This window comes from Oryctolagus cuniculus, chromosome 5, assembly GCF_051225735.1.
Source record: "Oryctolagus cuniculus isolate XC-2025 breed Fujian yellow rabbit chromosome 5, ASM5122573v1, whole genome shotgun sequence".
Lineage (NCBI taxonomy): Eukaryota > Metazoa > Chordata > Mammalia > Lagomorpha > Leporidae > Oryctolagus > Oryctolagus cuniculus.
Window position 1 is genome coordinate 129,894,851 of NC_142871.1, and position 16,681 is coordinate 129,911,531.

The window sequence follows — 16,681 nt, forward strand, 5'->3', positions numbered from 1 at the left end:
TGAAATCTATTTATATCATCTAAAAAATTTGAATAATAGAAAAGTAGAAAAGAAAATTATGACTGAAGGCAGAAATTATTTGCTACTGAAGTTTTTAAACTGAAGTAATGATCTATGGTCTCTTATGAATAGACTATTCACAGAATGTTAAGTTTATTTTTTCTTAGTGCTCCCCTTTTTTTGGTCTGGAAAGTAAAAAATGGTGTGTTTCAGAGTTCTGCAACCAAGTTGGCTCATTGTAAGTGTATATAGACTTTTTGTGTATAATGTGGAACCAATAAAAAATAACAGACTAAAGTTGCTTGTAATCATGGGTGTTGGCCACTAAAGGAAAAGCTTCATGCGTATGGTAACTGGCAATGTGAAAGTGTCACGCACTGAAAATGTAAACCATATAAAGTGTGAGAGAAAACGTGAGGACGCTACAATGATAAGCGTGTGCAACTTCCTCTAAGCTGAACTGTTATTTATAGCCATTAAATAATGTCTTTCCCATTTCCAATCAGGACAGCAGCAAAGTATATACAACACACATTTCCTATTTGGAAATCTACAATGAATGTGGTTATGATCTGTTGGATCCAAGACATGAAGCCTCCAGTTTGGAAGATTTGCCGTGAGTAGCAGAACAACAAAGAATGGGGGAAATTGCTTTCAGATGTTCCTTTCAATTGTTTTCTTTGAAACTTTATGTGTTTCTGGTCTCAATCATAATTAGCAAATACTGGATAACAGATCTTTTTGTAACATAATGGGTATTTTTTTCAGTTGTGACAAATGGACAGTAGTGATGGAAACTAAAATTGCCTGAAAGTCCTTTCTTGGGAAAATCTCTTGGAGTTGGCATAAGAGAGTGCAGTGAGATTGGGAGTGCAGAGGATTGGTTAGACAATACTGCTTGATTTCTGCCACATGAAACCCTTTTACTCCTCTGTGACATTTTTTTCCTAAAGAAGGCATTTGAATTGGAGTTCCAACAGCAAGAAAAGAACCTGAAAGAGAGATGACCATACTTTAAGTTTTCCAAAATGCTTTTCTAGTCTGCCATCACTTGGTCAGTTGGCACTGATTGTTCCTTGACTGAAATAGAGTTACGTAGAGTCTTTGGAGCTTTTCTGTTAAGGGAATAAGCTACAATGCCAGTATTCATGTAATATTATGTACTGCTTGTTTGAATATCTGCCTAAATTTGACATATATTAATTGATAACAGTTCATATACTTTTGTCTAGACATCATATATCAGAAGTTACCTACAAAAACATAAGTTTTAGTATGATTCTTATTAAATATCATAAAATAATTCAGAGACATACATATTAATAGATCTACAACCAGTTCATTATTTTAATTTATAAAGAAATTACGAAGAAATAATAAGGAAAATAAGGTGTACCCTTTATGCCACCTTTATAGGTGTTCTTCCAGTAATGTTGGTTGAGAGATTTGTATACCATCTCCTTTATGCTTCTAAAAGATGGAGAGTTAGGAAAGGAAATTACTGTTCATGCACTAAATATTTTTGTAAAAATTGAAAGAAAGCAAAGATTACTGACTCTATGGGAGAAAATGGCCTTTAAAAAAGCATTAGAATTAAGTAAACAAGAAAAAAGGTCAAAATTTTCACACAAAAGGATAGAAACAAAAACTTTAGATAGAAATGTATGGTTGGGATGGCTGTGGAGAGGAGTGCTGGGCCGAAATCCAGTCACTGGTGTGATGCCATTCAGACATGGGCACTGGGGGAGGCAGCTGGTTCATGAGGGTGGAGTTCTCTCACACAGACTTAGTGCCTTTATAAAATCGGTCCATGGGAGTTTGTTTGTCCCTTCTACCACATTGAGGGTGCAGTGGAAGGCTGGTGTTCTGCTGCCAGAAAAGTTCTGGTATTCTCACCAGAACCCAACCAGATTGACTCCCTGATCTCAAAACCTTCAGAATTATCAGAAACAAATGCATATTGTCTGTAAGCCACTGGCTTATGATATTTGGCTGTGCAGCCCAAGTGGACTAAAACAAGGAGTCATTGCAAATAGAAGCCGCAAGACCAACTGAAGGCTTTCTGGAGAGATCTGAATGACAGGCTTTTAGTGTGAGAGTGACTGTTATTCTAGTAGGTTTCTGCATTAGTTTTCTAGCCTGCAGTCTGATTTACTTACTGTCAGACTAAGTGTTGCTTAAACTTGCTTTCAACAAGTCACATCTACACCTAAGAGCTTACCAGCCATTAGCAGTAACCCAGGGGAGAAGGACTTGGCTCTGATGAACATGGAGGAAGAAGGATAACCCAAGAAATGCATAAAGTAAAATAAAATAAAAATAAAAATAAATTGATTATGCCTACCACCCCGATTTGGTTCAGCATGAAATGAAAGATGACTCACAGAAGGCTGGTGATCTCACTTTTACTGACTGAGCCCGGAGAGGTATGACTTGTACAGAGTTTCAAACATAATCGAGGGGACCTGCCTTCTGGCATAGTGGGCAAAGCCGCCACCTGCAACACCAGCATCCCATATGCTCACTGGTTCATGTCTCTCGGCTGCTTCACTTCCTATCCAACTCCCTACTAATGGCCTGGGAAAGCAGTGGAATATAGCCCAGGTGCTGGAGCCCCTGCCACTCATGTGGGAGACCTGGATGAAGCTCATGGCTCCTGGCTTCAGCCTGGCCCAAACCTGGCCATTACAGCCATCTGGGGGAGTGAAACAGCAGCTGGAAGATCCCTCTTTCTCTCTCTGTCCCTCTCTCTCTCTGTAACTCTGCCTTTCAAGTAAATAAGCCAATCTTTATCACATATATAACTTTGGTGTCTGAGAGTACTATGGTAGATATTTGTGTTTAAAAACATTCTTCAGAAGTAGGAAGTGTTTATTTCATTTGTAGGCTCTCTACCATCAGAAGCAAACTATGTCCTTAATAATTTTTAAAATTATATATATCAAATTATCATACTGTGCCACATATACATATATAAAATTTTAAACATATTTCTTTAGATTTAGCAATTTTTAACATTTTGCCATATTCACTTCATATGTAAATATTAAATATAAACACATACATACAATTGTTCTTGAAAGTGGGGATATTAATAATACGACACAGGATTCATGACAAAGATCATAAAGTGAGGAAAGAAAGATACATTATTATGGAGAGGGTATAATTCGATAAAGAAAACATTTATAGCCATCTATATGACAAATGATATGGCATTAATGTACTTTTTATTTGTCTCTCTCTCTCTGTGTATGTGTGTGCATGTGTGTGTTTGTATGAGCTTGCAACTATGAGAGAAAAATGTGGATTTTCTCTTTCTGTGTCTGGCTTATTTCACTTAGCATAATAATCTCCAGCTCCATCCATTTGGTTTCTAATGTAAGTATTTTATTCTATTTTATGGTTGTATATTTACCACATGTATACATGTATGTGGTATATGTATACCACATGTATATATACCACATTTTCTTTATCCAGTCATCAGTTGATGGATATCTAGGTTCATTTCATTTTAGAAAGTACAATATTGTGTGTTAACTTAAAAAGAAAGGAGAAAAAGCTATCTGTTTAATTCAAACTGTTACTTTTTGAAAATGAGAATATAGAGGGAGAAGGACAGAGCATGAGTTACATTCTTCTGTGTAATTGACATGATTAGGTATAGCCTAACTATAGGAAGAACCAGGAATGGCCAGTGCGGCGCCTCAATAGGATAATCCTCCATCTGCGGCGCCAGCATACGGGGTTCTAGTCCTGGTCGGGGCACTGGATTCTGTCCCGGTTGCTCCTCTTTCTGTCCAGCTCTCTGCTGTGGCCCAGGAGTGCAGTGGAGGATGGCCCAAGTGCTTGGGCCCTGCACCCGCCTGGGAGACCAGGAAAAGCACCTGGCTCCTGCCTTCTGATCAGTGCGGTGCGCCGGCTGCAGCGCACGGGCTGCAGCGCACCGGCCGCAGCACACCGGCCATGGCAGCCATTGGAGGGTGAACCAACGGCAAAGGAAGAGCTTTCTCTCTGTCTCTTGTCTCTCTTTCTCACTGTCCACTCTGCCTGTAAAAAAAAAAAAAAAAAAAAAAGAACCAGGAATGAGAAAATCCCATTAGAATGTAAAGAAGGTAGTACAATGTAGATAAAGAGTCCTCTGCTAGAAATCAGGAAACCTGGGTTCAAGTTCCTACCCTATAATCTTAGATAGATAATTCTCCCATTTTCTGGGTTTCTTGTTGACTAGAAAATGTGGGCAATGAATTGAATCATATTTAACAACCTTCCGACCTCCAATGTCTAAAGTTCAAAGTCTAGTGACCTTCCCAGGACAGGATTTGTTTGGTAACTTCTCACCTCTTCACAAGAAGTAATTTAGATGTTTTCCAATGTCCTCCTTCTAGAAAAGAACAAAGAGTGAGAGCAAGGACAGGGCCTTGGTTCACAGAGCCCTCTACGTTTCCCAGCCTGCATGGTATCTATTAGTTATTCTCAGTGTTGGTCAGAGTGGCTCTATAGATGTCGTTGGCTTTCTTTCTGACGGCGCCACTGCTTCTTGGCAGCCTCGTCCTCTTGTTGGAGAATGAGTTTGCTGACTCAAGTTAGAAGTGACCTCAGTTATCAGACAAATGTTTTCAATGAACTACCTTTCCTGCCCCCCTCCCACAAAAATGATCTGAAAGATGTGATTCTTGTGTTTTGGGCTACACCTTCATGACAACAAATCCCACCAAAATAAAAATGTTATTCAGAAATAAGATTCCCATATCCAGATCTGTACCCTGTTTATTTTATATATAGTCAATATTATAAAATTCCCAAACGGCTCAATAGGCACCTCTGGCCATTTGGTATAAGGATAGTAGCATTTGACTGGCATTCAGTCCGCTCGTTTTCCAGCATATAATCTCTTTACTGAGATTATAAAGTAATTCTCTGTAGTAGAATGTGAGTTGCTGTATGTTGATTGGGTTTATGTATGGACTGTTAATCTAGTTTCACACACTTTGAAGCGGTGTAAGCCCTGACGCTGAAATCCTAGGCGTCCAGTTGACTGGTTTCATTGTTGTGAGCCTGAATGCCCCAAACACTCTTAGTGCGTTCTGAAAGCAGGAAGTGAAAAGTTGACTTCTGTCTCCTCCCCTTGCAGTTGTCAATTTGAGGGACAATGGGAATATGCATTGACCCTTTCTGTGTTTTAACACAAGGCTTATCCATGCAAACCTTAAAACCAAATTAAATGATCATTTTGGTGCTGTACAATAACAGCCATCCATAATGCCTTCCTTAACACTGAGTGACACAGCTTCCCAAATATCACCTGCTTCACCAAATATCAATATTCTCTTCTCACATGCACTCTGGATTTTCTGTTTCTTTTTGTTTTCTGTATTGCAGAAATGTTGCCTATATCCTGTCTGTGGATCTTGTAATATGACATCAGGGCACCAGATTAGTTTAAATTGCTTTTTTGAAAATCTTTGCTATAGTTTCTTGTTGAGTAAATATTGGAAACATTGACATATAAATCAGCAATCAGAAGTGATTAACACCACATTCAAACAATATGAAATACGTAATTCTATAGTCTCATAACTGTTTTAGAAATGGAATCTATAACTTAGAGCTCTGTGAAAAAGAAATCTGCAGAGCAAGATGGTTTCATTAAAAGAATTTTACCAAACATTTAAAGAAGAATCAGCACCAACTTTACAGTCTTTTTCAGAAAATAGAAGACAGAACACTTCCCAAGTTATTCTGTGAGGTCAGTATTGTCCTGTTACTAGACAAAGATATACACAAAAGTAAGGAAAGGGACTGGCTCTGTGGTGTGTGTGGCTCTGTGCCACCATGTGCAGCACCAGCATCCCAATATGGATACTAGTTCGGGTCCTGCCTGTTCCACTTGCAATCCAGCTCCCTGCTAATAAACCTGGGAAAGCAGTGGAAAATGGCCCAAGTGCTTGGGTCCCTGCACTCATGTGGGAGACCCAGAAGAGGCTCCTGGCTCCTGGCTTTAGGGCCATTTGGGGAGTAAACCAGTAGATGGAAAACCTTTTTTCTCTCTTTGCCTCTGCCTCTCCCTCTCTGTTACTCTTTCAAATAAATAAATAAATCTTTTTTAAAAATAAAGAAAACTACAGGCTAATTTATCTTGTGAACAGAGGCTCAAAAAACCCTTAGCAAAATATTGGCAGTTCAATCTAAAGATGTGTAATGTTAATTGTACACCACAACCAAGTGGGATTTATTCCAAAGTGAAAAACCAGTTCTACTTTCAAAAGTCAATCAGTATAAATAAACCACCATATCCATAAGGTAAAGAAGAAAAATTACATGACATTCAGGTAACTCATTTGACACTGATTCATGATAGAAATTGAACAAGAATAGAGAAGAATCACTTCAACTTATTAAAAGGGCACCTGCACAAAACCTACAGCTAACATCATATGTAATGGAAAGAGACTGAATATTCCCTCCCTAAGATCAGGGTGTAAGAATGTCTTCCCTCTAGACCATCGTTGTGGCTTAGTGAGTAAGGCTGCTACCTGCAATGCCGGCATCCCGTATGGACACAGGTTCTTGTCCCAGCTGCTCCACTTCTGATCCAGCCCTCTGCTAATGGCCCAAGAAAAGTAGCACAAGGTGGCCCAAGTGCTTGGGCCCCTGCCATCCATGTGAGAGACTTGGAAGAAATTCTGGGCTCCTGACTTTGGCTTGGCCCAGCCCTGGCCATTGCAGTCATCTGGGGAGTGAACCATTGGATGGAAGATTCTCTCTTTCTGTCCCTCTCTTGCTATAACTCTGACTTTCAAATAAATAAATATTAAAAAAATCCACTCTGACCATTCTTATTCCAATATAATATGAAAATGTTACTGTAATAAATCAAGAAAAAGAGATAAAAGCCATGTGTGTTGTTTTGGAAGTGTCCCTGTATGAAGATGATATGATTGTCTACAATGTGTATAACTTGTATATTTATAATTTAAATATGTTTATAAATAATTCAAATATAAATTTATTAATTTACAATTGTTCCTGAAAAAAGGAAGCAAAAGAAACACTGCCTAACTCATCCAATGAAACAAGCTTTACTCAAACACCAAAAGCAGATAAATGCATTATAAGAAAGGAAAAGTCCACAGGCTGGTGTTGTAGCATAGCAGATTAAGCCACCACCTGCCATGGCAACATCCCATATAGATGCTGGTTTGAGTCCTGGTTGCCCCACTTCCAATCCATCTCCATGCTAATGTGCCCTCAGTGGCAATGGAAGATGACCCAAGTGCTTGGATCCCTGCCACACATGTGGAAAACCTGGAAGAAGCTCCTGGCTCCTGGTTCAGCTTGGCTGGACCAGGCCATTGTGGCCATCTGGGGAGGGAACCAGTGGATAGAATATCTCTCTCTTTCTGCCTTTCCTTCTCTCACTCTGTAACTCTGTCATTCAAATAAATAAATAAATGTTTTTGATAAAAGGGGAAAATATAGACTGATATCTGTTTTTGTAAGATTTCATTTATTTATTTGAGAGGTAATACTACAGACAGTGAGAGGGGAGACAGAAAGGTCTTCCATTGCTGGTTCACTCTCCAAATGGCTACAATGGGCAAAGCTAAGCTGATCCAAAGCCAGGAGCCAGGAGCTTCTTCCAGGTCTCCCATGTAGGTGCAGGGTCCCAAGTGATGGGCCATCTTCTATTGCTTTCCCAGGCCATAGCAGAGAGATGGATCAAAAGAGGAGCAACTGGTACTAGAACTGGCATCCATACGGGATGGAGATGGAGGATTAACCTACTGTGCCACAGCACTGGCCCAGACTAATATCTCTTATGGAGATACACAGCAGACTCATAGAATGGCAAATGCCCTAAATAGCACTGTGGCCTCAGAATCAGTCCTTAAGACATTCGGATCTGGCTAAAAAGCCCATGAGAATTTCTCAGGCATGGAAAAGCCAAAACACTGTGGCAAAAAATTACCTACATGTAAAATATCTGTGAGTGAGATCCCAGTGGAAAGAACAGACCATCAAAGAAGGAGGTACCTTTCTCTGAAGAGAAGAGAGAACTTCTACTTTGATTATGGCCTAAATAAGATTGGAGTTGGTGAACTCAAGAGGCTTCCATAGCCTTGGCAGCTCATGACAAGAGCCTCAGGTGATCTGACGTCATAAATAAGAATGTCAATTGTCAAATCAAAAACAGGAGTCACTATGCACTTACTCCCCACGTAGGACCTCTGTCCTTCATGTGTTGTACTATGAGACTTAATGATAAAACTATAGTCTTCAAACAGTACTTTATACTTTGTGTGTTTGTGTGGGTATAAACTGTTGAAATCTTTACTTAGTATAGAGTTGATCTTCTGTATATCAAGATAATTAAAAATGAATCTTAATGAAGTATGGGATGGGAGAGGGAGTAGGAGGTGGGATAGTTTGTGGGTGGGAGGGTGGTTATGGGGGGAAAAACTGCTATAATCCAAAAATTGTACTTTTGAAATTTATATTTATTAAATAAAAGTTTTCTTAAAAAATATAGTTGTAAAAGTCCTCAACAAATTATTAGCAAATCAAATCCAACAATGTACAAAAAGAATCATATACTACATCTAATTGGGATTTATGCAAATAGGCAAAACTGGCTCAACATTCAAAAATCAATTAATGTAAACCATCATACCAACAGACTAAAGAAGAAAAACTATGATTATATCAATAAATGCAGTAAAAACATTTGCTGAAATTTGACATCAATTCATTCATGATCAATATTTTCAGCAAGCTAGGACTAGAGGGAAATTTCCTTAATTTTATCAAGAATATTGATCAAATACTTACAGCTAGCATTATACTTAAAATGGAAACTATATGCCTTCTTTCTAAAATCAAGAACAAGTCTAGGGTGTCCCTCTCACCACTGCTGTTCAAAATTATACAGGAATTCCTAGCTAATATGATAAGGTAAGAAAAGGAAGTAAAGGATATTGAGAAAAGAAAAACAACCGTCTTTGTTCACAGGTGATATGATTGTCTGTGTAGAGCATCCTAAAGAATTGACAAATAAATTTCTGGAACTAATACCAATTTTAGCAAGGTGGCAGAATACAAAGATAATTTAAATAAATCAGTCACTCTTCTATATGCCAGTAATAAACAACTGGAATTTGAAATTGAGACTATAATACCATTTACATTAGCACCAAAAGTAAAATACTTGGTTGTAAATCCAATAAAATTTGTACAAGATCTATATGAGAACAACTATAAAACTCTGATGAAAGAAATATCCAAATAAAGGATAGTCTCAACAGAATAACAAATGGACAGGAAGTCTCAATATTGTTAAGAAGTCAATTCTTCCTACTTGATTTGTTGACCAAATATAGATCAATACAATCACAATCAAATTCCTACCAAATTATTTTGGGAATATCAACAAACTGATTATCAAGGTGTCGCTCCCCCATTCGTGGAGGAACGATACTGGACCCTGGGCTGTTCTTTCGTCTGCTCGGCCCTTCCCGGGTTTGCTGTTGGTCCTTCCCGGGTTGGCTGCTGACCCCTCCACCTCCGTGGAGGGGCGGCTCCCCCTGCCACTTTCCCCACTTCCACGGGGGAGTGGCACACCGCCGGCCGGCTCTCTCGGGGGCTGCTCAGATGTTATCCGGATGTTCCCGGTGCATGTTGTCTCTCTCCTCCTTTATAGTCCTCTTCCACCAATCCCAACTCTGCTACCCACACGCCGAGCACACTGCTCTCCTCCAATCAGGAGCAGGATCAGCTCCTGCAGCTCATCAGTCAAATTGGCGAGAGGCAGCTGTGTAGAAGTTGTTTACTCCTCTCCCAGCGCCATATTGTGGGAGAGCAGATGCATAGAATAAGTCTTAATTCCAGTAACTTAGTCTAGTCCAAGTTGCTCCCCACATCAAGGAGAGTGATGTAGTATGGTGGGTTAAGCCACTACTTGGTACAGCTGAAGCACATTGAAGTGTCCCTGGCTCTTCTGCTTCCCATCCAGCTTCCTGCTAATGTGCCTTGGAAGGTTGCAGAGATGGCCCAACTGCTTGGATTCCTGCCACCTGTGTAGAAGACGTGGGTGGAATTCCTGGCTCCTGGCCTTGACCTGCTGAAGCCCTGGTTGTGGGCATTTGGAGAGTGAACCAAATGAAAGACCAATCTCTCTCTTTCTCTCTCCCTACCCCACCACTGTCACTCTACCTTTCAAGTGATAAAATGAATAAATATTTTTTTTTTTTTACTGGCAGAGTGGACAGTGAGAGAGAGAGACAGAGAGAAAGGTCTTCCTTTTCCATTGGTTCACCCCCTAATGGCCGCTGCGGCCGGTGCGCTGCGGTCAGTGCACCGCGCTGATCCGAAGCCAGGAGCCAGGTGCTTCTCCTGGTAAAAACTGATTATAAATTATATGTGGAAAGGTAATAGACTCAGAATAACCAAAACAATACATAAGAAGAAGAACAAAGTCAAAGAACTGACACTACCCAACTTTAAGACAAAATATGAAGCTTCAGTAATCAAGGCAGCATAGTACTGGCAAAATAATTGATGACTACATCAATGGAACAGAACAGAGAGTCCAGAAGTAAACTTGTACAAACATGGTCAATTTGTCTTTGGCAACAAGCAAAGGAAAATGAGTAGTCTTTTCTACAGTTGCTGCTGGAACAACTGGATGTGCACCTATGAAAAAATGAACATAGACACATACTTTATACCTTTCAGAAAATTAACTTGAAATGAGTAAGAAACCTAAGAGTACATTGCAAAACTGTAAGACTTTTACAAGATGACAATGAAGAAAATCTAGGTGACCTTGAGTTTGGTAGTGAGTTTTTAAGTAGACTATCAACAGCATAATCCATGAAAAAAAAATTTATATTGATCTTATTAAAATAAAAATTTAGGCCGGCGCCGCAGCTCACTAGGCTAATCCTCCACCTGCGGCACCGGCACCCTGGGTTCTAGTCCTGATTGGGGTGCCGGATTCTGTCTCGGCTGCTCCTCTTCCAGTCCAGCTCTCTGCTGTGGCCCAGGAGTGCAGTGGAGGATGGCCCAGGTCCTTGGGCCCTGCACCCATATGGGAGACCAGGAGGAAGCACCTGGCTCCTGGCTTCAGATCGGCGCAGTGCACCAGCCGCAACGCACCGGCCATAGCGGCCACTTGGGGGGTGAACCAATGGAAAAAGGAAGACCTTTCTCTCTCTGTCTGTCTCTCTCTCTCTCTCACTGTCTAACTCTGCCTGTCAAAAATAAAAAATAAAAAATTTATGTTATATGAAAGACACTGTTAAGGGAATGAAATGACAAGTCACACACTGGAAGAAAATGACCAAATGCATATTTGATAAAAAGCATTGTATCCAAAATATACAAAGAACTTTAAAAAATTTTTAAAAATCTTAAAATTCAACAGTAAGAAAAATAAATGACCCAAATAAAAAAATGGGCAATGGATCTGAATAGATACTTCACCAAAAAAGATACAGAAATGGAAAATAAGCATATGAAAAGAAACTCAACATTGTGTTATTAAGGAAATGCAAATTAACATAACAATGAGATAGCACTATTTGCCTATTAGAATGAGGAAAATCCAAAATGCTAACGATACCAAATGTGATGAGGATGTGGAGCAACGGGAACTGTTTGCATTCCCACTCATTGCTGGTGGGAATGCAAAATAGTACAGCCACTTTCAAACTCTCCTTCAAAATTAAGCACGTGTTTACCACATGGTCCAGTAATCCAGTTCCTTGGTATTTACCCAAACAAGTTGAAACTTAGGTGTACACAAAAGCCTGTTCATGAAATATCCATATACTCACATAGCAGTCTAGTCATATTCCCCAAGCAATCAAGATATTACTCAATAGGTGATTAAACAAACTCTAGTGTATCCATACAGTAGAATATTATTTGGCCATCAGAAGAAATGAGCAGAGCCAGCCCTGTGGCATAGCAGGTTAAGCATCTGCAGTGCCAGCATCCCATATGGGTACCAATTCAAGTCCCATCTGCTCCACTTCCAATTCATCTCCTTGCTGATGTCGTGGGAAGACAGCAAAAGATGGCCCAAGTGTGGGGGCCCCTGCACCCACGTGGGAGACCTAGAAGAAGCTCCAGGCTCCTGGCTTCAGATAGGCCCAGCTCCAGCCGTTGAGGCCATTTGGGGAATGAATCAGCAGATGGAAGACTTCTTTCTGTCTATAACTCTGTGTCTCAAGTAAATAATTTTTTTAAAAAAGAAAAAAAAAGAGAGAGAGAGAAAGAAATGAGTTATTAATCACAAAAAGACATGGAAGAACCTTAAATGAATATTACTAAGTGCAGAAGTCAGTATGAAAGTCTGTCTACTGGGGCCCATGTTGTAGCACAGTGGGTTAAGCCACCACCTGCAAGGCCAGCATTCCATATGGGCACCAGTTCAAGTCCCATCTGTTCCACTTCTGATCTAGTTCCCTGCTGAAACAGCAGAAGATGGTAGAAGTACTTGGGCCCTTGCCACCCACATGGAACTAGATGAAACTTCTGGGTTCAGCCTGGCCCAGCCCCATTCATTGCAACCAGTAGATCGCAGATTCTCTCTCTCTCGCTCTCACTCTCGCTCTCACTCTCGTTCTCACTCTCATTCTCGCTCTCTCGTTCTGTGTGTGTGTGTGTGTGTGTGTGTGTAACTCTGCTTTTCAAATAAATATTCCTTTTTTAAAAAAAAAAAAGCTATGTACTGTATGATTCCAATTTTATGACATTCTGGGAAAGAAAAAACTGTAGAGAGAGTAAAATGAAGAGCAGTTCTCAGCGGGGTAAGTAAATGAAGCCCAGGGGGTTTTGAGGTGGTGGAAATACTCTATATGACAATATAAGGTGAATCCATGATATTAGAGTTTGCCAAGTCCCATAGATTTTACATCACAAAGAATGAACTCTAGTGTAAACTAAAAGCTTTAGTTAATAAAGCAATAACCACAAAAGGAAATTAATCATTGAGAGAATCAATAATTTGGAGGAATCCCCCAAGAAATTATGCTGACTGAAAAAGACCAATTCCAAAATGATTGCATTTATGTCTTATTGTTGAAATGACAAAATTTTAGAAATGGAGAACAGATTTGTAGGTGAGAGGAGTTAGAAAAATGGGAATGATTATTTATCTTAACTGTGGCTGTGCATAAACCAAGCTACCCACATGATAAAACTGTTTAGAACCTTATGTGTACACACACACATGCATATAAGCAAGTGGGAACAACCAAACTGGGAAAATCTCAATAAGATTTGTGAACTGTATCAATGCCAATGTCCTGGTGGTAATATTTTAATATAGGTATAGTTTTTACAAGATGTTACCATTGGGAAAAACTGGCAATGGATCTGTAGAGTCTCTTCTTCTTACTTCCTACCATTATATATAAATCTACAATTATCTTAAAAGGTTTAATTTCAAAAAGAAATCAGCTGTATATTTGTATATAGAATTGTGTAGGCATAACATACATGTGTATTAAATCTCTCCTGTATTTTGTGATCTAAAATGAAAATAGAATTTCTGTTTTTAAAGCTCCTTATGACATATGCTGTAAAGGGAATATCGTTAGAATCTAAGTATGTCTCATGAAGTAAAGCAATGTAACTATTGTTCTTAGCCAAAGGAAAAAGTTACCTTACTTTAATATAATTTTAGTACTGCTAGATAGAGAATAATATTCCATTTAGGTTCCAATGATTTCCATGTTTAATGCTATAAAAGAGTCAGTAGGCCGGCACTGCAGTTCACTTGGCTAATCCTCTGCCTGCAGCACCAGCACCCAGGTTCTAGTCCTGGTTGGGGCGCCAGGTTCTGTCCCAGTTGCTCCTCTTCCAGTCCAGCTCTCTGCTGTGGCCCGGGAAGGCAGTGGAGGATGGCCCAAGTGCTTGGGCCCTGCACCTGTATGGGAGACCAGGAGAAGCACCTAGCTCTTGGCTTTGGATCAGCGCAGTCCTCCGGCCGTAGTGGCCATTTGGGGGGTGAACCAATGGAAAAAGGAAGACCTTTCTCTCTGTCTCTCTCTCTCTCTCTCTCTCACTGTCTAATTCTGCCTGTCAAAAAAAAAAAAAAAAAAAATTAGGACGGCGCTGCGGCTCACTTGGCTAATCCTCTGCCTTCGGTGCCGGCACCCCAGGTTCTAGTCCCGGTTGGGGCGCCGGTTCTGTCCCGGTTGCTCCTCGTCCATTCCAGCTCTCTGCTGTGGCCTGGGAAAGCAGTAGAGGATGGCCCAAGTCCACTTGGGCCCGGCACCCGTATGGGAGACCAGGAGGAAGCACCTGGCTCCTGGCTTCAGATCGGCGCAGCGCGCTGGCCATAGCGGCCACTTGGGGGGTGAACCAACAGAAAAAGGAAGACCTTTCTCTCTATCTCTCTCTCTCTCACTTTCTAAATCTGCCTGTCAAAAAAAATATTTAAAAAAAGAGTCAGTAAACCCTAGCATCTAATATTTAAATCTTAACTGTGTTGTGTTTTTCTAATAATTTGTTATCAAAGGAAAAAAAGTTGCCAGATGTTAAGTTTAGGTCACCTTATTTCTGATATCCGTTGGATAGAAAATGTTGCTAAGTGCTGTAGGAGTTACAAAAAAGATCAATTCACAGTCTCTGCCCTCATGGTTTCCTAGTCATTTGCGTTGATCATGTATTTCAACAAACATTTATGGAGACCCAACTGTACTCCAGACAGGGTGTAGGCACCACACATATTAACACAGTTCCTGCTGTCCTGGAACTCATAGCAGACCACTCTTTTTGTACAACTAGTACAAAATAGCATCAGGTAGAATATCAGAAACTTAAGAGAGGCACAAAGAATGTCAAAAGAAGAATGCTCAAAGAAGAAAGAACAGTGGTGCATCAATCAGGAAACGGTGTATAGAGAAGATGGCACATGAAATAGTCGTTAAGGAAAAAAGTAGAACTGGGGAGTGTGGCATTCATGTGAAAACAGATTGGAAAGTTGAAGAGCATAGAGCTTGTCTTGTGATGGTCAATGGACCTCTCTGACTGGAACCCAGTAAGAGAGTAGGCAAGAATATTAAGAATGGAAAGGTATGAATGCCAGGATTTGGCAGGTAAGGTGTAGCCCTGGGAGATTTTTATTTAAAGACATAGCATGATTGGAATTACCTTGTAGACAGAAAAATCAGTGAGAAGTATACAGGACTAGACCAAGATGGACAGGAGTCAGAGCATTCATTATGGGTCGTTAATAGGGCCATGTAGGTGTCAGAGTAAAAAAAAAATAAGGGCAAAATTTGAAGATGTCATAATCCAATGGCTTGAAATCTAACTATGTAGAAGATTGTTAAAAATGCATATCCTTGACTTCCACCCCTAGAAATTTTAAATAAGCTCAAATAAGCATTCCAGATGATTCCTAATGCAGGAGGTCTGTCTTAATTCCTTCCCTCATCCACCTTAGGAAAGTTCTTTTCAGAGATACCAGGAAAATCTCCCATAAGCGCCTGTCATGAGCCTCTCCCTGTGTTAGAGACTGTACATCCATTATCTCACTTACGGAAGGCGATATTCTAATCCATGTTTTATGGATGACTAAGGTGAGGTTCACATGTGTTAGATGGTAATTCTCCAAGACTTAATTTCTCCTAAGAGCTAGAACCAGGATATCAACCCTGACCATCCAAACTTCAGATCTGGGAGTGCTGGTGCTCTTCCCTTGGAGTTCTGTGTTACACTTCCTCATTCAACCTGAACTCTGGGCTTCCTCAAGCCTCTCCAGCCACTGCTGTCACTCTTTAGTCCATGCCAGCTCCATGCCAGTCCATGTTGTGCGTTGGATTCTGCACAGCTCTTAAAGTTCCTGTTATTGACCTGAAAGGGCTCTTAGCTAGCAGAACAAATTCATAAACTAATCATTGCAACCACATGGTAAGTGATAAGATGTTCTGTGTTCCCTGAGGACACAAGAGTGATGCTGATTTCAACCAGAGAAAGCTGTCACTATAGTCTCCAATCTCAGGTGGACTCTCAGCCTGATAAGCATTATCTTCCTGTGCTCCGAGCTTGTTCTCACAGTCCTAACAATAGTTACTGCACATGTCCATCTCTTTTTTAAAGTTTTTTGTATTTTTTCTATTTATTTATTATTATTTTCCCCCAAAGAAACCTTTTATTTAAGGAATACAAACTTCATACATTTCATAAGTACAGCTTTAGGAATATAGTGATTCTTCCCACCATACCCGTCCTCCCACCCACACTCCCACCCTTCCTCCTTCTCCCTCTCCCATTCCCAGTTACATTCACTAAGATTCATTTTCAGTTAACTTTATACACAGAAGACCAACTCTAAGCTAAGCACAGGGTTCAACAGTTTGCACGAAAAAAAAAAGGACTGTTCCTCAATAGTCAAGATAAGGGCTGTTCAAAGTCATTGCATCTTGAAGTTAACTTCACTTATTTTTCTTTTAGAAAAATAACTAAGTTTAAAGAAGCACCCAAAAATGATACATCATTTGCAAGCACTTAGACAGAGTTATAATACAACTCTTTGAGGACAGAGGGCCTGCATGGGAAGTTAGTGCACAGTGACTCCTGTTGTTAATTTAACAATTAACACTTTAGGTATGACATCAGTGATCACCCAAGGCTCTTGACATGAGCTGCCTAGGCTATGGAA

The 16,681-nt window shown here is 40.1% G+C and overlaps 1 protein-coding gene across 6 annotated transcripts in view; it reads left to right on the plus strand.

Annotated features, from left to right (window-relative positions):
- The window catches only part of KIF6 (kinesin family member 6), a 440,562-nt gene that overhangs the window by 94,971 nt on the left and 328,910 nt on the right, over positions 1-16,681 (plus strand). For all 6 annotated transcript variants that reach the window (XM_070074112.2, XM_051854771.3, XM_008262871.5 and 3 more), the window contains one exon: positions 507-616. Coding sequence is in view for 5 of the 6 variants with exons in the window: in XM_051854771.3 (XP_051710731.3) it covers positions 507-616 (110 nt within the window). In the remaining variant the exon portion in view is untranslated. The remainder of the gene's footprint in view (positions 1-506; positions 617-16,681) is intronic.